Source organism: Excalfactoria chinensis, chromosome 13 (genome assembly GCF_039878825.1).
Source record: "Excalfactoria chinensis isolate bCotChi1 chromosome 13, bCotChi1.hap2, whole genome shotgun sequence".
Classification (NCBI taxonomy): domain Eukaryota; kingdom Metazoa; phylum Chordata; class Aves; order Galliformes; family Phasianidae; genus Excalfactoria; species Excalfactoria chinensis.
In genome coordinates, this window is record NC_092837.1 from 8,151,517 (window position 1) to 8,177,167 (window position 25,651).

General features: G+C 36.3%; 1 protein-coding gene across 13 annotated transcripts in view; it reads right to left on the bottom strand.

Moving 5' to 3' along the window:
* TENM2 (teneurin transmembrane protein 2) overlaps positions 1–25,651 on the bottom strand; it is a 564,904-nt gene that overhangs the window by 419,792 nt on the left and 119,461 nt on the right. For all 13 annotated transcript variants that reach the window (XM_072348384.1, XM_072348382.1, XM_072348381.1 and 10 more), the window contains exon 3: positions 20,687–20,977. In XM_072348384.1, coding sequence (XP_072204485.1) covers positions 20,687–20,912 — 226 coding nt within the window. In that variant the 5' untranslated portion in view covers positions 20,913–20,977. The remainder of the gene's footprint in view (positions 1–20,686; positions 20,978–25,651) is intronic.

The window sequence follows — 25,651 nt, forward strand, 5'->3', positions numbered from 1 at the left end:
AGGCGCCATGCACTCAAACTAGTTCTGAGTTCAACCCTCCCTGAACTCCAGCAGCCTGGGGCTGCCCTGTGGAGCCTGTTCCATGCTCACTGCTTTCAGGTGAAGTACCTTTCCCTAACACCTAGGCAAACCCTCCCCTGACACAGCTCCTGCCATTTAATGCTAGGCATGTAATAAATTTAATAACATAATAAAGTCATCACTAAGACTTTAAAAAGACTTTAAAAAGTAACTATAAAAATTAACTGTAAAAATTTGCTTAATCTGAGGCGTTCAAAATGCACTTTTTTCCCCCCCAATAAGAACTAAAGGCTAGAATGTGGCGAAACAACAAAATGATAAAAAGATCGAATACAAAAAGAAATGACCTCATACTACAAGTAAACAATGAAACATTCAAGCCCAGTTTCATTCTAGAACACTAAGAAGGAGATCTCAATGTTTAAGATGATGAAAAAGCAACAGTACGTTAACACTGCATTCCCACACAGAACACTGCTGCCTCCTCATTCCCTTGCAAAATCTGTGACAGAGATTGTCAAGACATTTATTTTCCCTCTGAAACCTTTTGAAATTGTTTATTGTTTGCAAATTTCAAACACACATTTTGATCCTGCTAAGCACACTGATGGACATTACTGCAAATCATGAACTAATGGAATGAATGAAGCACATACTGTGAGTGCTCTTTCTTCTCAGCTCTATGTGATCATTCACATCTCAAAAGTCAATAGCCTGCACAGTCTTTTCTAACCACTAGCATGCAATACATACACACATCAAAACACAAATACATGAATTGCACCAAATGCTGAACACAATGAGGAGGTACTAAAAAAGTCAAAAATTACAACAGACTTAAAACTGCAAACACTCACCCTTTGGTTTTGCAGTTGTTGATAACTGCTTTTGCAATGTAAATTAAAAATCTTTGGCCTGAATTGCAACTGCTGGTAACTATTTTGAATATTGTTGAGAAATCATTAGCATGCATACACTGATGGAATTATGGGAAAGCTTCTTGGCACATATCTGAAAAACCTGTAGTGTACACGTATTAATTCTAACACATATTATTCCAGTCTACTGTTGATAGATCACCACACTGAAAAGCAAATGAGGCATGTGAAATATTCTGAATTACTTTAAGTCCTCACAAGTTCTTCTGCAGTACTGAAAATTCATCTGCAATATAACTAACATTACGTGTGTGAGTAAAATTAATAATTCAAGGAAAACTAGACACTAAAATAAACAAAAAAAACCCCAATTCTTTCCAATGAAAACTATGTCAGAAATACTGCTGTTTTTCCTGTAAACTGATGTTATATTAGAAGATTATTACTCTACTACTGAGCTTTCATTAATTACAAGGTGTGAAACATTTTGATAGGGCTTCAAGTAGCTTTAGGTATTCCAACTAAGTCCAGAAAGCACAGCTGTCAGTCATACCCTTGGCTCTGTCAGTCATTTCAGCAAGCAGAAACCAAGCTGTCTCCAGTATAAGTGTTCCTCAGAGATCTGTAGTTGCTGCTTGACCTACAGCTCAAAAGCAAAAAGCTTCACTCACTACAGCTATTAGCCCTTTGACTTCATTTGTTCACTAGCCAATATAAATACAATGCCAAAGTGATTAATTCAATTTCTTTAGAGAGAGTGCTAAGTTCTTGAAGCCTCTAGTATGCCTATCCATGGAGGTTCCAAACATTCATATAACCTCGTGCAGTGGGAAGGAAAAAAAAAGGAAATGCATTACACAGCGAATTCTAATTTCAAAGACTAGAACAGTTAAGCCTATAGGAGAAAGAACAGATCTACTCATTCATTCATACGAATTGCCCTAAGCTTCACCTGTCTTCACAGAAAAACAAGCAAACAAACACCACAGCAAACCACAGAGTGCACCAAACTTGCAAAATGTACAAAGAGGAGTCCTTCACTTCTAAAATTGCTGGAAACACAGGGAGCCATTCTCAAGTGTACAGAGAACAGCTGCAGCTTAATTTAGAGAAAAGAGGATGAATGGTTCCAAGTCTGCAATGTGAAATGCATATGCTTATGAAGAAATCTTCTCATTTATTACATAAACTAATTTTTATCTAATTTAGGTAAACATTTCTAACAAAGAGCCAATCACCAATTATGTCTCTCTGAGCTTATCTGAACGCTAGCATTAAATTGTTAGAATATAGTCCTGAAGTCAAACTAAAGAGGTAAAATACACAACTGTAAGCACATCTCTGGTTACCATTTTTAACTTATTGTTTAACTGAATTTTAACTATTATTTTCCTAAGTATTTCTGGATAAAAATCTTAATTGTACTTAATTGTTTGACATGCTCTGCGCAGTTAAGTTTGCTCAATGATATAAAATAACTTGAGCTCATGACAGCTTAAAGGAGCTACAGCAATGGAAAACATGATCCTTCCAACACAGTATGCATTGCACAATGCCCTCTGAGAGGATTCGGGATTAAAAGGCTATAGTTACTACCATTATCATTATTATTAATGAAAAATACACATGTAAAATTAGGTTTTGAACACAATGTTTTATAGTCCCTATTTGTCTCTGTGGACATACGCAATAATGGCTTTAACAGACCTTTACCACTCACTGGCTAATTAATCTTTACACTCAGGACCCAGCACTGAGTTTTATTCAGTAAGGAGCAGAAAATAGCATCTGTGGATTGGGCTTGCAAGGTCCAGTGCATGAATAAATTGACAGGCTACAGGAAGAGTCAGCATTAAACAGATATTCTCCTCCCCTCCGCTCTCCTATAACAGCCCTCGCCAGCCACTGAAGCTTTGCTTTGAAAACTTCCTAAACACAATTTATTTTTATTTCCCAAAGCGACTCCTTTCAACCTTACAGAGACTCAGTCTTCCAAATGCAATGACAGAACAAATACTACAGGAGCCAGATAATATTTTAAACTATAACTGCAGTTCCAACACAATCAAAGTACGCACCCGCAAGTTCAGCTTTCCTATGGAGAGCACAAATGAACCATACAAATTAACAGACCCCAGCAATTCATTAGAAGAACCTTTAGGCTTCCATTTCAAACTCAAACATGTTCTCAGTACAGAAAAGCACTGGGAAAATATTCTGCAAAAAGAAAAGAGAAAGTGAATCCGCACCTTGTCATTTCTTAATAGAGTGAGCTCAATCTTTACTCCAGCAAAAGGAATTTTAGTGGGACTGTAAAAGAACAAGCATATAAAAGGTAAATTTCTCTTATCTCATTTGCATGATACATAGGCCATACAGCTTACCTGCCATGTTACTGCCTTACTTTTAGCTATAAAGCCAGACAACCAGAACAGCATCTTTGGTTACAAAAAATGAAGTGTTAAGTGTTTACTAGTCAAGCTTCACTGCTGGAGATTCTGACAAGATGAAAATATTGAGGATTTTAATAGTCTTTTCTAATACAACTAAGGGGGAAATTCACTGTGAAACTGAAGAACATGTTCTACTCCATTAAGCTAACCTCAAGAAAAGCAAACTTTTCCTTTTATAAATAAAATTATATTAGGAGAGAGGCCTTGTGAAATGCAGAACAATAAAAGAAGTACAGTGATAGGACGGTGCTCAGTTTGAGAGTCAAAAATGACTCCTTGGACTGCTGTTTTCTCAAGGAAGATAACAATTTTGAAACAAACTAAATACTTGTCTTCCACAAACCTACAGCAAGAGATTTATCAGAATAGATTTTCTTCCTTTCTAGTTGCTGTTCACTTGCTTATTGAGTCTACTTTCCACAGCAAAGGACTATTAATGGAGGTTCAGCAGCAGAGTTGAATTCTGTACCAGTTAATGGCTGGACAGACCCAAGTGAAAACACATCTACATCTCTGGCTGTTTTCCTTACTCCCCTTGTTTTTCTGCACTCATTGAAGCACACTTTCAGTCACTGTTCACAAATTCTACAAAATTCTCCCTCACCAACAAGCCATATTCTGCTCTCAAGCCACTTCTCAGCCAAGAAAAGGGAAAGAAAGGGGAATAAATCAGGAGACAAAACCCTCTTCTCTGTGATTGCTTGATCTGTGACTGCTGTTTTTATCTGTCCAAACATTTTCCCATTATATAAACAGAAGACTAACAATGTTCTGTGCATCGGGATATTTCAAAGACTTCAAAATTTAATCAGAGTTTATGGGGATTCAATGTTGTGAATTATACTCATACAAAAAAAATCCAAAGTCATTTCTAGTTGATCCGAATGCCATTTCTGTATGGCAGTACCTGCTATGCTAAGAGATACTGACAGTAAACAGTCCAGCTGAATTTTCAAGCACATGAAGCTGGCAGCTGGCTCTCTTCCAATGTACCTGCAATCCTCTCCAGCAGGGAAGGAAAGTTACAAAACATTGCATAAATCTTTTCTCTCTCCCACTCGAATAAACCCCACCAATTAAAATAAATAAAGACTAAAAAAAATAAAAAAATAAAAAAATAATACAAGGGCTTACATTTATCTGTCATTAACCATCTACACAAGGGTCAAAATTAGGCTGGTTTGCTAACTGGCAGAACACTACTGCCTAGGTTTTAAAAGCGGAATGGTGTAGAACTGGCTGTTTTTATCACGGTCGTCATTAGCACTTCTACATTCCTAGCCCTGTTCATAACTGGAAGTGGAAGAAAAAAAAAAGCAATTTGGGCATAAGAAAGGCTAGAAAAGCAGATGAGTAATTACAGATTGTTGGTCCAGTCCATCAAAAAACACAAATAATAATCCCCAACACACCTCTTACATATGACTTGCTAGGTATATGGTTCAAGACAGAAAAGAAAGGGAGCTCAGGATTAAAACAGAAATGTACGTTCTGCAACCCCTACTGCCACAGCCTTATCTTCACCATGATGCAGTTTCATGGCTAGGAAAGAAAAAGGCTAATGGCTTCTGCAAATTGAAAACCACATTACACTCAAGTCAAAAGTAAAGTAGGACTGTATCCAGACAGTGTCACATGTGCCTAGATTCTTTTTACTTCGTGTAAAAAGAATTGAAAAGAGACAGTGACCCTGAGACCTAAATTTGTTAATGACACTCCAAACTGGAATGGTAACAAGATTTTTTTCAGGCTAAAAGAGAAACTAATGGTAAATTACAATGTAGAGGGCATGACAGAGGACTCTGAATCAGCTTTCCTGTTTTCGCTACGTCTGTTATGAACAGAAAAAGAATTATCGTCAAATGTCTAATAAAACAGGTCAGATCATCTGCTCTACACAGAACAGTGTCACTGAAGTATTTATTTATATTCAGCATTTAGTTGTATTCAGAATGTATCCCATTATGATTTGGAAACTTCTGAACGAAATGCTCTCCTCCCACTTTGTGATAGCATTTTTGGAGCTGAACAGCATGTACAGTGCTGTCTTTGACACAGGAATAGGAGCTTCCTTCACCAGGACTTCTGCATTGAGCCACTGACTTAAAATTTCTGATAGCTGAAGCCTTAATAAACTGACTGTCCTCTTTAAATGCATCTGGGTAAGAATTTTAACTGTACTAACTCAGAAGTATTCAGGAAAAAAAAAAAACCTGAAGATTAAAGTAATAAAAATAGCTATGTGAACTCTGATTTCAGAACTGTAATAGTTTTCCTTCAATTTAATGGTTTCCAAAAATCAATTAACAAAACTGAATTGAGTTGACTTAAGTTCTGACTAAGCGAATTAAAGCAGTTTAGCTACTACTTTTAAACCAATATAATGATTTTTTTCCCCCTTGATGTCTTCATTTAGATACACAGTTTACAGTTCAATTTTCTCAGAGGCACTGATAATTACAAGCATCGTCACTACATACACTTTGACTTCTACAAACACATTATTAAATTAGATTATGTATGTTTGGGCTTGTTTTAACCATGCACATTTACAATTACCTGCAACTGAAAACACACCTTGCATGTATTTTTCCTCAAGTTTCTTGAATTCTAAAGACTTCACCCTGCACTTTACTGTTACCTTAGGGAAACTCGTATTTCCTCGCTTTCTGAAAATGATTGGATGAAAAAATAATCTACACACTATGGACAGCTGAGCCTAGCCAGCCACACATGTAATCTTTAAATACACTGTTAGCATTGCCTACATTTAATGTATACCGTACTTGGCATACATTACATATTACATATACATAATACAGATAGAAAAACAGAGCTCTTAAATGAGCGGTGCTGTGGAAGGCATAGAAGAATTGCTGGCTGAAGTGTATCTAGAACTCAAAGCCTGCAATAGAATTCTGTTTCTTATCACAGTTGGGTAGGTAATTCTCTAAAAAGTGCACTTATTTTTGATAGCACGCTGGTACCCTGGATTTCAGAAAAACAACCTGAAGCAAGATGGTTTTCAATACATACAAGACTTACATCACTTAGAAGTGTGGCATAACCTGAAGAAGCAATTCTTGAAGTCTTACTTTATTTTTATTACTTCTTTTGCTAACCGTTGGAAATATTGCACAGAGGACTTCAAATTATACTGGCACATGCAATACATAAGTACACCAGTACCGTAAAGAATTAAGTGAGCACAACAGCATGCTTGAAACTCAATTTTCATCTCCTGCACTCAACTTGTAAAAGCGCATCCAGTAGAATAAGTGATACCCCTCACATTTAGACCTAAAAAAGCTACCCACAATATCTGTGCTTCCAGATTTAGAGTTATTAAACTAGTGGGCCATCCTGTGCAATGTGAAACAGCCTCCCTTGTGATGCAAGGGCACCCATGCTCAGCTCAGGGGTGTATCTGCATGCTTTATCTCCCAATGGAAAGCTGATGTACACCACAGGACCAAGAGAGAACCATTTAGGGCTAAACTCCTCCAGAAACGTTGGCACATTTTTGTTCTTCTTTCTTTAATTTTCATTTCCTCTAACTTTACTTTCAATCCCTGAATTGTGAGAGTCCTCACTCATTTGCCACAGTTGTGTCTCTTAGAGCTTATGCTGCCCATTTCTTGGGCTACTTTTTTCTTCTTTCCCCAATCCAGCACTGTCAGATTTATTTATTAAATAAATTATATTAATAAAGCTGTCAGAATGCTGGAACATGATTAACACCCACACTAAAAAATCTACTAAGCACACCTCTGATTTCACCTTCCTCTTTTTAAATTCTATTTGGTATCAACAAATAAAGTACTCTAAACCTTATTTCTAAACGATTTTTACATGTCTGTGACAGATATAGGCTATATATATTTGCTAGCAACACCAGAAAATTACATGAAGGTGAGACACATGGAATCAACCAAAGTAAAGTTCTCTGTTGTGGTGGACAGCTTAAAGCTTTACTTATCAGAAAAGTTTGCTTAGAAGCAAAATGGATTTTTGATTAGTTAAGAATCCATTCTACATAGAAAATACATATATATATATATATATGTATGTATGTATATACATATGCATACATATATATATACATATTTATAAACAACAGTGAAAATACTTGCAAATGTAATTAAAAATGATCTACTAATCCAAATGCAAACACCAAACATTTTTTTTTCTTTCTTATGCTCACAACAGTATTTAGTCCCCTAAGCAATTCGCTTCATCTTTCTATTGTGAACTTTGCCTGCAAAATGGGAATGAAACCAACATAATTTATCCCAAAGGTACAATATGAGAGTTATAGTAAGATAAAACAACAACAGAATCCAAACATCTCATCATTATTTAAATAGCATTTGGTACATCAGGGTGATATATATATAATATCAGCTTTTATTCTCTTTAGGAAAAAAAGAACTCTGAATTACTGAGAAGAGATATGCTTAAGAGTGAAAAATATTTCACTGATTCTTTCTCTTTTCCCAAGTTGTATCATTTTGAGCAACATAAAAGATGAAGTAAACACATTTCAAGCTTTTATCTTAGACTTTACATACTGGGTAACTTTTCTCATTTACCACCTTTCACGGCAAATTAACGGGTATATCAAGACAAGTTCATTATTATCTGGAGGCTTATTAAAACAACCACAACAAAAAAGAAGTGCACCTCAAAGCGCCCTGCATTACCTACTGGTTACTGAAATCAGCACTGGAGAAGTTTACAGTTCATAATGATTAGTTTGTTTTTCCTCCTTTCTAATCAAAAAACCCCAAAAATAAAATTTGCATCTAGAGTAAATAAATGGTCGTTGTCAAAAAGTGCCATCGCATTTGTTTCCCAAAGGTAAGAATGCCGTCTAAATAAAATAAATGTAACTATATAAATAAAACTGGGATATGACTGCATTTTAGTGCTTCTAAATACAGTACTCTGGGGAACTGCAGCTGAAAAATTACTCTTAGAATGCTGCAGTCCTAATTCAGAGTAAAATGACAGGCATAACTTACAAATCTATTTTAAAAATCCATTATTAATAAATTTTAAATGTTTGTACGCAACATATGAGAACAATACATTACATTCTTCTGGAACAAATAAAACAAAGCTTAGCATGTGATAGACCCGCTGACAGAAAGGCAGCAGAGTGACAGTTGCTTTGTGTGCAGCCCTGGTGCATAACAGTAAATAAGCAGTGTTCAAGTACACTGCAAACAAGGTGGCCAAAAGAAAAAGGGTAAGAGTTATGGGAAGCATACCCACCACCTGATGCCTAGAAGGTCTCTAACTGTGGAAGAGAGCAAGACGAACTCCCAATCCCTTCAAAACTCCTTACACATGATGTCATATAGTAAGGAATATCTCTTTAGCCAGTTTAAGTCAGCTGTCCTGATTCTGTTCCCTCCCAGCTCCTTGGGCCCTTTGCTGTGAATGGTCTTGGCTCTGCACAAAACTGCTCTGCAACAACTACAAATATCTGTGTGTTATCAACATGGTTTTTCTCCTACAACCAAAACATAACAGACACAGAAGACAACATTTTTGTCCCAGCTGAAACTAAGACACCACCCTGCTTATTTCCTTCTTTTGAGAATGAACACAGAAGCCAAATGACAATTTAAAAGTGCTAGCAGCAAGATCGTTTGGAAAAGCTCATTAGCTTCTCTTACATTCACAAGCTGATGAAACAAGGGAGGGAATGTGCATACTCCCTTTTCACAGAACATCCCTTCAATTTTGCTGAGAATGGCAGGGACATGGCCATGGGAACTAGAAACAGTTCATTCTCATCGCCTTCAGGTAAATAAAGCCAACCACATATGTTTCAGCCATCCCCATGCTTTGATTTTACTAAGCATAAAAATCAGGGAAGAGTACCATCATCTCATTTGTCATCCCCACCCCTTAACCCTCTCTCTGGTGTGCTGCAGAGATCTCTGGAATCACAGCCACCCTCTTGCCCTTCTCCTGACACTGCCAGGTAATGCTTCCTAGAGGAACTCAGGGCCAGGTAGGAAGGAGCCTGGGGCAGCTTGACCTAGTGGCTGGCAACTCTGCCCACAGCAGAGGAGTTGGAACTTGGTCTTTAAGATTTTAAGATCTCTTCCAACCTAGGCCATTCTATGAGTCTCTGAAAATGTACCTTGCCTTCGCAACACTGAAGGTATTGCCACTTTGTTTTGCTTCACTTTTTCTTTTTTTTTTTTTTTTTTTTTTTTTTTTTTTTTTTTAAGCTGGGACTTTAAAAGCCTCTATTTGCAAGTATCATTTCACACCAGTTACATGTCCTTAAGGAAGGACATCTAGCAGGAGAAAAAAAATGAAACTTGTTGGTAGAAGTAAAAAATGAAAGCACACAAGCATTGAAATATTTTGCCAAGAATCAAAAGATTGTTACAAAGAATTCCTTGAGAGAAAAAAAAAAAAGAATTAGAAAATTTGACAGACACTCCACCACCTGCATATCCAAAAATATCCACCCATTTCAGCAGAAACATAAAACTTCACGCATAACAGGCTCCTTGACAGTAAGACGAGAAGCCACTTTGTACAAGTGTGCTCTTTCATCAGCATTTCAGGTTATTCTGTATGTTAATTTACAAGCTAAAGTCATCAGAAATTTAATATAGTCCAGACAAAGATGTTTTTAAGTGAAACATGAAGTTAAATGATAAGGATACAGAGTTTGCCCTCCTGCACAAAAAGACCTGGTTACTCCAGCCATCCAACCTGCCAGCAGGCTTCCTCTGTTTGTTTTGGTTGGTTGGTTTCATGGCTCCACAAAGATCACACGCAGACTTAGATGTGAATATTCACTCCTTGGAGATACTGTCTTTTAATAGAAAGGGTGCAGGAGGGTAAAGTTTGTGGAGATATATCAGCTCAGTTTTTCTTTCTGCCTTGAAAGGTGGAGTGAGAAAGGCCTTATAGATGTCACCGTTTTGTGGAGAACTTTTCTTAAAACAATAAATAAGGTATTATTTTAAACATCACATTAGATAAACAACTGGCTTTTTTCAGGTATAAAGGTAGTTCAAAGTCAATAATATTGTTGTACTTCACATAGTTTTTAAACATAATAGGTGCAATATTTTTATTAACTAAAAAAAAACAAAACAACAACACATGAGATGCCATTCAACAGTCACTTGAACTCCAGAGGCACAGATTTTAATTCCTGGTCTGAAAACAGCACTGTAAACAAGTCCAATGGCTGAATTCATTCATTTGCTTGGGGGAAACATACCTATGCATTTTGGCCACAGCAAATTTTTTACATGACCCCATATTTTCTCTCTTTTCCTTTCCTGAATTAGACGAAGAGGACTTAAGGAAAATTTCTCTCATCTTGAGCTATATTTAAAGCCTGAACATTCTTCATGTGAAAGCAATTATACGCGTCCATCCCACACATGACAAATATTGTTACTACTCTAATTTCTCTATTATTTGGAAGATAATGCAGTTTACAAAGAAGAGGCAGAAAAAGAGTATCAACTTCATCATCTTCAACTAAAGTTTAAACAACGAGAACACAAAAATAACTATGCTGGTATAATTAAAGCATCTTTTAGAGCAGCAATCAAAACCACTGCATTAGGAAAAAACACACACAAACAAATGCAAATTCAAATTAAATGCCTGTTCTCATAATCTACTACTCCTACAGCTGATCAAATTGATACTTTGGATTCAATAATTGTATCAGTATTATTAAACAATATCTGTGTATTTTACAACAATAAATCACTTCTTAATTAGGAGTAAACAATATTTGTGTATTTTGCCACAGTAAATCACTTCTTAATTAGGCATTTCCTTAATCTGCCAAGTAATTCGATTCATTCCAAGTAGCTCCTACACATACTCTATCTTGATCTGCACATAATCATCATGGTTTGGAATTCCAGAATTCCTGTTTGCTAAGTATCACATAGGTGTGGTTATTTTATCACATAGGACAGGTTGTTTTATTTCACAAAGTGGTAGCATTTCCTTTAAACTGAATACTAAGTTACTCAGCAGTAAATGAGATGTTGCAGAGAAATTAGATAAATCCTATCCAATGCCATTCTTCTGAACTGTAGAAATAATGAGTATATATGTAGATTTATTAACATAAACTTGCCTATGTCTGAAAAAAAACAGCACCTAGAGAACCTACTTTATGGGACAGGTGTACCTGGAACAAGATATAATACCACTATGCTGTCCAAAAAATAAGGAAAGATAAAAATTTAAGTTCAGATGAAGAACTGTGCCAGACAGTAATAGCTTATAAGAGTTATTAAGTCCACATATTAACATAAAAAGCAAAGCTGACATTTTTAACCACAAAACCTGCTTATTCTAAACATCCTCCCCCCAACAGACATTCTGGTTTACACAAAGTGAGAGAGCAGGTTCAGGGAAGCACAGTATTACAAAACCTGCCTCAGTTTCTACACTGTTGATCTACAAAAGTCTCCCAACAAGTGATGGTGCTTTTCCAGTTTCCCGCCTGGGGAAATGCTTCTAAAAGAGAAAGCAGTTTCACTTCCTTCTCATCACACTGAGGTCTGTTGCAATGCAAGCACACCTAATAACATATCACAACATGTCAGGAGAGGGGCGGGTGGGGGTGAGGGCGGTGGGCACAGCCCTGAGCTGCTCAAGATGCATCTGGACAATGCACTCAGATGTAGGGTTTGGGTTCTGGGTGGTGCTGTGTGGAGAAAGGACTTGGGCTCAAGTCCTTGTGGGTCCCCCTTCCAACTCAGAATATTCTGTGATTCTATGAGAAGCTTCATTGCAGTTTGCTAATAGTAAAAATAAGCACAAAGGTTTATTTTACTTATGAAATGGTCGAGAAATAGGCAAACAGATGAGAAATTGTTACAAAAAGTCAACAAGAGAGAATCACACAAATGAAGTACTAAAGACAACTAAAACACAATCTGTTGTGTACACAGATTTCAGAGAGCAAATAACATTTCATTTTTCTCTTTGCTGTCCTGGTCAAATCTTCCACTTCCAAACTATCCTAAAGAGAAGCATACGCTTTTTAGTCCTCTACCAAAACTAAATGATATACTTTCAAATCCCTCAAAATCGAGTGTTCTTTCTTCAAAATTTAGAACACTGCTGGATCTGTAGGCAGTCTTATAAACTATTTTAACCTTATTTTAATTTTTCATTACACAATTTATAACTCTTCATTATCTTTGGATAAGACGCATCATTACAACTGTGATTCATCATTTTTCATTTTATTAATAAACTATAAACTCAGTGCTGGAAGCAGATATTAGTAATAAAGTATCGTTTTAGTTCTATATTCACACAAAAATAGAATCTTAGAAGCAAACAGTGAGTACACACATTTAGTTGCCTATCTACACATAAACATTTACTCATTGTCATGAGTTAATAACTAGCTCTTGTTAAAAACTAAAACCCAAACCCACAGAACAAGAATCCATGTAATATTATGCCACCTCAGCTCCTTATTAAGATAACTTAAGAATTATGTCCAGATTTCATTAGGTATTTCAGTATGCTGCGACAAACATTGCTGGTACACACTGGGCATTGTTTTAGCTTTGCTTAAATGCTGTTCAGACACTTTGGTCAAGGACAGAAAAACTACAACACACAACTGGATCACAGAATCACATTTTGTATGGTTTGGAAGTGACCTCTAGAAATCATCTACTCCAAAGACCTGCTAAAGCAGGCTCCCTAAGACCAGGCTGTGCAGGTAGGCACCCAGACTAAACATTGTAATGAAATTAAATGGAATGCAAATGTATTTTTGTTTGTTTTGTCTTAGAACTGAATAGAATGCCTTGAAATAGTAATATTATATTGATAATACTTAAAATTTCAGCTTAAACTTCCATCTTTAAAACATGGAATTCAACCAGAAATAAATTTTAAATCCAGAATACAACACTAGGGCATGTAGAACAGGCATGATCATATACTTGAAAGAAATGAAACTTGTGATATTTGATATTGTGATATAACAGAGCTAACCAGAATCACAGAATTGAACAGTGATAGCATGTATGTATGTATGTGTGTGTGTGTGACACAGAACATAACCATAAGCAAGACAAGCAATGTAGTGCTGTCAAGAACATTGTCAAGTGTCACATTCCATTTATAACATGCAGTTTTTGACCAAAGCCTAGAAAATTGCCTATCTATTAACTACCATGTTTTCCTTGATATTCCTTAAGCAGGTAATTCCTCTATTTTCTAGACTTTGTCAAATTCAATGAAAATTAAATCTTTTATCTCCCTTTTTTTTTCCCCACTGCTTTAAGGTCTTACTTTAATATTTTCCTGCATGAGCTTTCTATATCATTTCTGACAAGGTTATATCACATACACATACAAATATCTGAGACCAATTCCATATCGTGTACAAGAAATGGCATTTCTCAGAAAGGCTTTTCTCCAAATGGTTTTAAAAGATACCTTTTGATTTTGAATTGAAGAGGATGTAGGGATTGCCACCAGAGGATGAGTAGGAATCACAAACATCTTCAACCCAAATATTCTAAGGAAATGTAAGCAAGTAATTACAAATAAAACTGCTTACATTCATGCAACTTATTTGGCAACAGCAGTATACCATAAGGAAAGCTGCTACAATTCATAACAGCATCTTGTAATAAAACAGCTTTATGCATCCCTCTCAAACTGTTTAGTGCTCAAATCTCATCAGATGGCTGAGTAAGCATTACACTTTGGGACAGTAAATCTGTTTCCAATATGGTCTACATTCACAGACATGTACTTTTGCATTCACTGTAAGATGCTTCCAGCTAAGCAGACACATAAAAAATAGCAATATATGGAAATATCTACACTCTATTTTGCCTAGTCAGTTATCTAGACCAAAAATACATTAGGAACCTTGAAGGACCAGTAGCTCAATAGTGATTCACTGCTGTGAGAAATAGCTGATTTGATATTTGGATTTATAAACATGGAAGTAATATGAAAGGTTTATCTTTATACATGTCACTGTCACTATACACATCTTTATCCACATAACCAAGGCAGATACAGGATTGCTATGATATATTCTGCTTGTTTTAGAGAAGAAAATATATATATATATATATATAGGGCTTAGTGAAGAGCAGCAAATCTGATTTCATGACCACAGATGATACTATGATACTTGACAAGCAGATGTTTAAGAAGCTCTATCTATTCATATGTATAGATACACAGATATAGCTCATAGAAGACTGACTCAACTGCAGCATCTAATTGAATCTGTAAGGAAAGAACACTGGGTATTATGGATGTTCAGACGAAAGAGTAAAAGACTACATGAGATCTAATGGCTAGCAACTGAAAGCTGTTTTCAAAATCAAATGAGAAGCTGGCATCTGACTTTAACGTGGAGGAAGATTTCCCACAGAAACTGCACCAACAGAAACTGGATTTTCTGCCTATTGCTGTTTTCAAGACTCTTAAATACACTTGATTTGAGGATTACTGAGATCAATGTGGTAATAATCTTATAAAAATTAATCTGTTACTAGATAAATCTAAGTAACAGACCCTTTGGTCTTAAACATTTTAAATCCAGAGAAAAATAACAAAGAAAAGAGAGCACATAAAACATACTGAACTTTCCTTAACCAGTTATATTCACTTCCCATTTTATTTTCTCCTAATTTTGATTCCCATGAATGAATTGGTTTTCAGCATTTTGACCCAGTTCCAAAACACACAGGGTACTCTAAACAAGAAGCAAGCTGTTAGTGCATATCTGTGTTTAACTGCAGATCCTTCTGAGGACAAGAACCCCTGAAGATAGAATGACTGCAGAATTTAAGTAAATTAGCCATTTTTATTACCAGAATGAAGCAAGAAATAATATCATGAAGTATTTTCATTTAGATTATCTTATTTTGAAAAGTATTTATTTATTTTTTTAGTCTCCTTGGAGTAAATTATTCCTTTTACAATGGATTTAAATATGAAAAAGAACATCCACATGGATGTGCCTGAACACTAGGAACTGCATTAAAGAGGGACAGAGTGTGCATATGAATAAGGGTAGAAGGACTTCTAAGTTCAAAAAAATATTACTTTCACTATCCAAGGTCTTAGAATTCTATTATGCACTTAAAAGAAGAAAGAAAATGTATACAGAGCATCTTCTTTCCAATATTCAGGCATTAGTCTTAGGGGGAGCAAACCCTACTCTTCTATTTTGAAGCACAATATCTTGCTGATTGATACAAATTCATTAACTTTAAAACATAGGAAGTTCTCCTCTATGTATTAAAATGTTTTTAAATAGGTCTTAGAACAAAAATGGTTACTAAGGCTGCTTTAAATTAGACCTGAAGCTTCTAAAATTTTCTTTTACTGACATCAGGCACTAATTAAATTAACTGTAACTTTATTTCTTTCTCTGTTTTAAGCACTAAAGCCTTTTACCTAGGTTGTGTGATGTTCACTTAGTAACTGTAAATAGTTTTGAAAATACAAAGAAGTATAAGGTAGTTTAACAATCATCAGCTAATAAGGAGTCTAATGCTGTAGAAGTAACGCAGCAAAAGCTCTTTTAGAATGTCAAGTATTTAAATTTTCTAATTTTAACTGTAAACAAATGCTGATTTTGAATAATGATCACTAGAGAAAAATTGCCAAGAATAAAAAACTTATTCCCTTAAACTGTGTAGGTATATAGAACATTATGTCTAATATTACACCTATCTGCTTGTTTATTCTACAAATACATATTAATATTAGAATAGTACTCTTTTCTTTCAGCATTGGTCATATTTATTACTGGAGTTCTCTGTCAGCAACTTAGTTTCACACGGAAAAGTTTCAGGAGATTTTATTATACTCCATCTTTATTACACTCAACAAGAATGAGAATGCTGGTAATACTTTAATTGATTACACTGTGTATTTACCTTGTTAGTTGATTACAGTCTTTCCATAGTAATGAATTTGTAAATATCTCAACATGCTGAACTGCAATGGCCATCTTTGAAATGCCTTCCAGGCTGGAACACACACCCTAAGACTGAACACTATCAGGGTTCCCCAGGGCTTCGTTTTAAGGCTAGTTCTCTAGAAAGTTATCATATATGACTTCAGTGTAGGACTAGAAAGTATTTTGAGTAAATTTGCTGATACTAAATTACTAAATTGGAGAAGCTGTTGACTGCACTGAGGGTGGAGAAAGCTTTGCAGAGACATCTAGACAAATCAGAGAGCTGCGAAGGAACAATTCTGACTATACATAGAGACTAGGAGATGAGACGATGAATAGGAGCCCTGCTGAAAGAGATCTGGAGGATGAAGTCCCTTGGTTTGTTCAGTCAAGAGAAGAGACTAAGGAGAACACTCATTATGACCAATAGCTTTTTCACACAGGGGAGCAGAGAAGCAGGCACTGATCTCCTCTCTTCGGTGCAGACCGATAGGACGCAAGGGAACAGTATGAAGCTGCTATAAGGCAGGGTAGGACAAAGGTTCTTCCCCAAGAGAGTCACTGGGCACAAGAATGGGCTCCCCAGGGAAGTGGTCACAGCACCATGCTTACCAAGGATTTTATGTAACAGTAATTCTGAATGTTACACTGATAAAAACACTGGGTAATTTTACGAGACCAACTGTACTTATTTTCTAATTCATCTTCATATGCTCACAGTGTCTAACAGGATATAAAACACACCTCCTTTAAGAAGCAAATAAAATTGAGTTGATTACAGAAAGGTACTGTCAGTTCTTTACTGAGATTATCTTGGCAAGGAAAAAGAGGTGCAAAGACATATAGAAAGTAAGATAGTTAACGGTGGCTAAAAAAAAAAAAAAAGTTGTAATATTTTAGAATGTTGGACCCTGTTTAATATCATTCTACTACTCAGACTTACTTTCAGTAACTCCAAACATATATTCTATTTATTCTTAAATTCCATATCGGAGATTTACTGCTAAACTAGATCTGACCTGAGAATGAGAAAGCAGTCAATTCAGTCTAAGTAGCGGCTAATAAATTTTGCATCAGGTGAAGCCTGGCATTTGGATCAAGTAGAAATACGAAACCTGTGAGCTATGAATGCCAAGTGAGGAACTGTGGAATAGTAATGTTTGCAATCATCCGTTTGAAATCCAGTTTAAACTCCAGCAACTCTGTAGAGAGAGTTCTTTTAAGCTCAGTCTGGTTACAAAGCATACATGAAGAAAGGTTGCCTTTCAAAGCAACCTCTTTAAAGAATGGCTTTCTAAAAACTACATTTTTTGTCTTAAAGGAGACCAAACTTCATTCACTGTGCTGTGTCAGCAGATGAAGTAGAAAAAAACTTATTTTCTTTTTGAAAAGTACATGATCAAGTATAATAATTGGTTCTCTTTGGTAGAAAAACACCTGCCATACAGAAAAATTCACACATTACCAGAAGATGGTAAAATATTTCAAATATTCAGAGGTGTCAGAACTATTGTCGAGCTTTTGACATATCCTAGCAGAAAAGCAGAAAAGTTCCTATTCATCTTAAAATACCACATTCAGAAAGGACTCCTCAACTTTTATGAAAACTTGTAAGGTTAGAATGCTCTTTCATCCACTAAAGGACTGAATTTTTCAAACTGACTGACTAGTGAATATCCAGTGCAGCTACTGGATAACAAATATATGAGCACTGCTCTGAAAGTAATGCCTCTTATTTCATTACAGTGGCCTACAATTTCAGAGGCAGATGTCGGTGGATTGGCAGCAGAGGTTGAACCTTTCCACCAATACTCTGTTACACTTTGTTGCTGCACAACTGATGGCAGCAGAGAGACTATCTGACAAAATAATGTCACACTTCATACCAGTTTCAAGATCATGGAGTACTGTGTTGGTTGTTAATATACAGACAGTAGCAAAGATGGTAACAAATGTACAGAAGTAATAAGCAAAGGGAAACTCACCAGTGGTGGTGCCTTAGCCAAAGAAGCTGAGGTGGTCCTCACTGAAGAGCATCTCCAAGAGATGCTGCCTCAGTGAGAGTCAGCCCTTAAATGAGGTCTCAGAGGAGGTGGAGTCGAGCTCCACCCCTTCCAGGAGCACAGCTACATCACTCTCACCTGTGCTCCCACAGCTGACCCCACACTTGCCTCAGCTGATTAATCAGAGGTTCAGGCTGTGATTACCAATCTCCCATACAAGTACAAAGCCAAACTTAGCTGTACTGTCCTACCACATCCACCATACAGTCCAGATTTGGTACCTTCTGACTACCATCTGTTTGGGATAATGAAAGATGGACCAAGCAGGCAAAATTTTTCTAGCAAGTATGCCATCGTAGCAGATGTGAAACAGTGAGCCATCTCTGCTGTTACAGAGTTTTCAACTACGGCACACAGGCTCTCCTTTACCATTGGTTAAAATGCGTAACTAATTGCAACAACTATGTTAAAAAAAATAGGGTAAATCCTCAGCTACAAAACACTATCAAATTGTTTACTGTGCTCTTTGTTGCTGTTTCCATGGGGAAAAAAAAAAAAAAATGAGGCATTATTTTTAGGGCTAAACACGTTTTCTACTTTGGGAAAATTCTTAGACAAAGAGCTCAAGCGTGAACTGGACTTGGAGTTTTAGCCAAGAACCAAAACGTCTCTTCTATTTTTTATAGCAGAAAAGTAACTCCCTACAGACGACTTATTTTAAATGAGTTTATTTCCTAAAGACTTTAACCCCATCGATGCACCAACTCAAATTTAGATTAAATCTACACGCAGTAATTTCTGTATGTCTGCAGCTAGAATCTGCATAAGATGTAATATCTACTATTTCCAACTATATGGATCATACTTCCATCCATATAAAATCAATGTATGAAAGAGACAACAGGCCCCAAATCTTAATGAAGATCTACTTTCCAGATTATCTCAAATTTCATGTCAGTAAAGAACTTCACAAAAAGACAGAACTTGAGTTTTCAAATATGAAGGATCACCATACACACTTATTTTCTGAAGAAACGTGTATTCTACACTTAACAAAATCAGAAAGGTGAGGAGTTACTGCTTTTATTATTTGGTAAAAAAAAATAAAAAATAGTTTGGCTCAAGAAACTAAACTTTTTTCATCTAGATATAACAACAAAGGCTAGCAGAAAAAAAGTCTTTGGAGCATTTCAATTTGCACTCCCCTTCATAAGGAGGGCAGATGAGAACACATTAAGAGCAAGAGGAGGATGAGCAGTTGTCAAATCAGTAATCAAGAGAAAAAGAACACCCTCATGAAATGCCGAATAATGACCTGGAAACTAAAATAAGGCACTTGAGCTGAAGCATCAATCATCCAGATAGGGGAAAGTAATATTTAGATGACTCTTGTACACAGAGGCTGAACAAACCACAATGAAAATGGCTTCAGTAGCTCATACGATTCAGCTGCAGTTAGATGCCTTATCTCTAGGTAAATACATCTTAGCAAAACAAACCCTACAAGAACAGACTACCTCAGAAAAGAGAACTTGGTGTTTGATAGAGAAAGCACAATGCAAACACTTTAAAATGCCTGTACACATATGCCAGCAAAACAAGGGATTAGATGAGAGTTCAATTAAGGATGCAAATTAATAGTTACTTAGATTTAAAGGTTAAGGCTGACATTGACTGTTGGCACAATGCTTTGAACAAGTTGTATGACATGATACGAAGTATAGAAAATGACCTTTTATTAGGCAGGAACTCATGGAGTGATCTCTACGGAAAAGCAGGATAACCACAGTCACATAAAACATAGTCACAATACTAGAACTGTGTAGTAGAGATCGTGCCATTAACACATACATGCATGAAATTATAATAGAGTTTTAGTAATTAAAGATGTATTAGACATTTTGACTTCTGTTGAAAGGGGCAGAAATGAGCTATACCTTTATATTCAACACTGCCTAAATCTTTGTAAGCCTAAATCTTAATTGCAATCAGGCTATTTGGTCACATTAACCAGATTTTTAAATGCTGTTCCTGTGTTCACTAGTAGTTTCAACACACAGACTTATGATTTACAAAGACAAGTAAAAAAAAAAAAAAAGAATGAGAATAAAACTAGACGTGCAAGTTTGTGTGTAGTGAAAGTACAGAGACAGGGAAGAAAGGCTACTCCAACTAAAAACATTTAGGCTGTTCATTCGCTCATTTGTTGGATGTAACATGTTTAAAGTGAAGAGTATTTTGTAAAATAAGAGAGAGCAGCCTTGCTTCCAATTTCACAAGGGTTATTTCAACAGACAACTGACATCACCTAGCAAAGATTACTGAAGAATAAAACAGTTCTGATGTTAAACATACCTTGCCTTGGAAACTCATCCGACTCCCTGTGAACCAGGTCTGAAACTCGATTTCCATAATGCATCCTCGTGTCATGATCGTATGCTTTCAGAGTCTCACTTGAGCTGTAGGACTTCTGAGTTGGTACTCTGCAGTCTTCACTGTCCAGTGAAGAACTAGTATAGCGACATTCCTTCCCACACCGGCCCCTTGTCAAAGAGCGGTGTCTGCGATCTTTTATATCCATTATTCTGTGTCAGGTCAAATGTTTTCAGAAACGCCACCCTTATGGTAAGGATCAGTCACTATCACCTAAAAAAAGAAGAAAAGATAAAAGTGAGTAATAGTGCTCAGACATTTTGTTTTACTGTACTTTCCCTGACATATCATCATAAATAATAATAATATATTATTATTATTATAATAAAAAAATACTGCACAGCTTGAGAGGAACTATCCGCACCATATAAAACTAGAAATTGAAGTAACCGACCTGGGTATGATGGCAGGGGAAAAAGTAATAAGAAATTAAATTCAGTTTCAGACTTGCATTTTATCTAAATGATCATCTTACCGAAGAGTTTAAAATACAGTGATAAATCAAAACTGGTTACATTTTTGATTTCTGAATGAGCAGCAATAACAATATGGAATTGACAACATATTATTTGCCCCTGTTATGCAACAATAAAGAGATAAGCAGACTCAGACCATTTAAGTATTTCCTTTCTTCCTGCAGGACTGCTTGCAATTATGCATGCAGGGAAATTGCAAATTGAAGAGTATTCCCATTCAGTATTAACGCATAACGATTGCATACATTATCCTTTAACAATGCATTCGCAAGCAGAAACTGGTTTTGCTGCCCTTGGTTAAAGCGAACTAAGGCCATATTCTGAAAAACAGGTTGCATAGGCTATCTCCAGAGACCCTCCCCAGCCTCAACATTTTGGCATTTCTATGACTCTCTGAACAAACTGTGTGAAGTGGCTGCTCTCATGACCCACAGAATGTGATCACCTTCACTGTCCCTCAGGATGACCATTTACCCATCTCAGCAGTTGGAGTTCTTCAAAATTCTACAAATATCTTCTTGCTCAATGGACCAGAAAGAGAGATTCTTGTAGTCTACTTAATTAGGACATCCTTACTGGGGCACAGATGCCTTAATATATGCACAGTTAGCATGCATAGACTGCAAATGAAAGATGCTGTAGAAAGCAAGAAATAGACTAAGTGTGAGCACCCTACCCACTAGGGTACTAATTATTTAGAGTTGGTATTTGTATCAGTACCTTTCTCTTGTGCCACCCTAGGCTCAGGTCTGTACTAGTTCTTAGAAGCCCTCAAGACAAAACCTCTTGCTGGAAATGAAATATTTGCCCACAAAAGTACCTGCAAGAGCTAACAACGAACAAAAACCACACCCTTCTATGTGTGGTTCTGGAGGTGAAGAATTAGCTTTGGCACATGTAGCTGGGGCAGCTGGAGACATTTCCCTTCCCACTGTCCCCTCAGTATAGGTACCAACCCAGGCCTACCCGCACAGAGTAGGCTGCAGCCCAGCACCTCCGCTTCAGCTGCTGGTGCACTTCAGAGGCACAGTTCCCTCTGACACAAAGGCCACCAGCTCCAGTAGATAGATAATAAAGAAAGCATAACTGCAGTGGTGAAAGACATGACTGCCTTGCTCACACAGCATATTTAAGGAGGTCATAACATTGGCCTAAGTACTGACTAAATCACTGCTTTTTGGCTGAAAGAGATTATGTCCCTGTGAGAGGATAAATGTTACTTGGCCAGAGGAGCCAGTGAACTTGAAAAAAGGTTTCTTGGATCCACTTAGACCCTGACATTTAAACTTAGGGAGGAGGTAGAGGGGGTTGTAAGCTTTTGTATTTTAAAGAAGTTAGGTAACTGGGACAAACAGGTGCTTCATGCCACCCCCCAGGACTTGGAGGTCTGAGAGATAACTGGCAACATGCTTACTTATTCCTCTTTTCTCCTTTTATTTTTAACTACCGTTGTGTACTATAGAGAAGGAAAACAAACAAACAACAAAACACAAAACAAAAATCACACAGAAAAGTAAAAGCAAAATAAAAAAAAAACATGCAGCACTTAGACCTGGAATGCTAGTTTTATTATACTAGATTAAGATAAGACTTTTAAGAGAAGCCTAATGACTCAAAAATACTGCTGTTTCTCACCTCTGAATGTCTAGTGGCTAAATTGACTTCTACTTACTTGTATTCTTCAGTTGAATGCTTTTGTCCTCTACTGTTTATTAAACTAGAAATACCCCTGCTTTCACTGTAGCACAAACTGTTTGAAGTCTGAGGAGACACACAATTGTTCAGATTAGCAATGCTTGGCTCTCCAATCCCAGTTCAAAGCTCTCTCATCAAATTCAGATATTTTGCTGTTACACAGCACATGAACACAGTAGACTATGATGACATCACTGTGATGACACAGATGACTACAGTAGAGAAGTGAGCAAAAACTGGCAATTGCTTTCTGACTGACTTCACTGTTCTGTACTTTGCAAATGCGTAGTGTATGGGAAGGTATATTTCTAATTATCAGTTCAGAAAAACAAACACCATTTTATGATTGCTAAACTTTAAAGTATCTGATCTATATTGTTTTTGAAAGAAAATTTATTTAGTCTCTACTGTAGTTAAAGGAACGATTTACTAGGACTATGATACTACGCTTTTCCATGATATTAGCTGATTAAAACATCCTCTCAAGTGGACAAAATTAACTGAAACTGCTTCCTCAATGAATTTTCTCCATAGAGTTTTCGATAAATACCCTACAAGTAGAAAAACACCAGGCAATGATAAGATAATGCTATACAGTTGATAAGGTTGTGAAACACTCTTCAACCACCTTTATGCAGGATACAATGTGCAACTTCTACACTGTGGTTACCATGGCAAGTCCAAGAGCTCAACACAAGAAAATAAATATAAAAACGGGATATCTCAATAGCTTTCCTCTCATCATTCCTAAGGAAAATACTGCTGACAGAACTAAACACCATAAAAATGTGAACATCTCCATTTTAATAATACAATTCAGTTATGGATTTATATTTACTATGGTACTTTTGTCTTTTTCCTGTTTTTTTTTTGTTTGTTTGTTTGTTTTCTTTTTCCTACAGCTTGAGGACAAAACCCAAACATCTGAGACAAAATACATCACCCTGAATGCAATAGAATTTCTTTTTTACAGATTCTGCTCATCCTCACTTCTTCTTTAGGGATTTCCCCAAACAAAACACACAGGCAAAACACAGCTCTGAACATAGCATCATCAGCAAATTGCCCTTGAAGTTCAGAAATCATCACCATAAGTGGCTCAAGTAGTGAGCCTACCAGGACAATGCTCTTGGGTTTTTTGGTTTGTTTTTTTTCTTGTTTAATCTACTTATGCTTCAATAGAGTAACTATTAACAACTGACTTCAACTGCTTTTCTCACCTATGTTTTTTTCTATAACTTTCAAAACATGATATGTATGGATAGTACAAGAGCTGTCCAAGTTCCAAAGAATGGCTTGACCAGGAAGGGGCTGTAAAGATCATCTAGTTCCATCATCCTGCCATGTCCAGGGTTGCCAATCACTAGATAAGGATGCTTAGGGCTCCAACCAACCTGGTCTCGAGTGCCAGTTTCAGGCCTATCAGCTGAGCCAGATCTCCCACAGCTAGTAAATATAAAGAAATAAAAAGGACATGTTGCACTTGCTCCTCATATGCATACAGACATTCAACTTGCAGCAAGTTACATGTGCCTAATAATCATTGGATTCATTGTTAGTCCAGAGTAAGACTTCCTCTATTCATGTGCAGTAGCTATTTACCTGGCATTACAGCACAAGCAGTAGCAAAACCTTAACTAAAGGGTAGTCCAAGAACATTAAAACACTAACTGCTGCAGGATAAGAAAAAGGAAAGAAAAGAAAGAAAGGGGAAAAGAAGAAAAAAAAAAAAAAAGAAAGAAAAAAGGAGAAGCTGAGAAGTGGGAAAAAAAGAATAATTCAGGAGTTCAAAAAAAAATATGTGACCACTTTTGTGTTAGCAAAGGAAAATCAGCAGGAGGTACAGAGGGAGGACTAAAATTTTAATGGCTTACTGAAGCCCACGCTAAACCGCGCTTTCTATTTGAAGTTGATTCTTAAACTGAACTTATTTACATATTGTTTCATGAATTTTCTAATGATCCCTTGTATTATTACGTTATACATGGCCATTAGAATTGTCACTCACCATAGACAGAATGCAGAATGAAATAACACTTTAAAGTTCAAGAGAAAACAAAGCACCTCACATTTATTTGTGCCCCTAAATAACCCACTAAAACTAGAAGAAAACATCATAATAGCACATATGATATTAGAAAGCATTAAAAAACACAAAATACACAGTACACCATGTACCTATCCGTTCCTAGAAAAAACAACCCACAAAACAGGTCTTAAAAGCCTGTACTTTTCAACATCAACAATTGGAAATAAACTTGCGATTTAGGGATTCAAATGTTGCTCACTATTTCATGCACAGACTATTTCTGAAATGAGAAAGTTTGATAATTCAGCTTTGGCACAGCGCAAGTTCTTAGTAAATAAATAAAAGGGCTACACTTATTTTATTATTATTGAAAGGGACATCACTTACTTCTGTTTGACCTTTTTAAGGTGTTCTTTATCTTTCTTAAAAGATAAGCAATAAAATGTAATTTAAAATAAAATATCACTATAATAAGAATACCTTGTTGCATAAAACAGTGTTGATGACGACTGAGCTGGTTTTGATTTTGGTCCAAAAAGTCAGAGTATATTTGGACAGTCTGTTTCATACAATAATGTCAACTTAATTTGTATCTTCCTCGTGATTTTCCACATTGTTCTAATACTGTGTCAGAAATTAAATGTTTTCAGTACAACATTTGAAGTAGCTATTTTACAACTGTTTGGA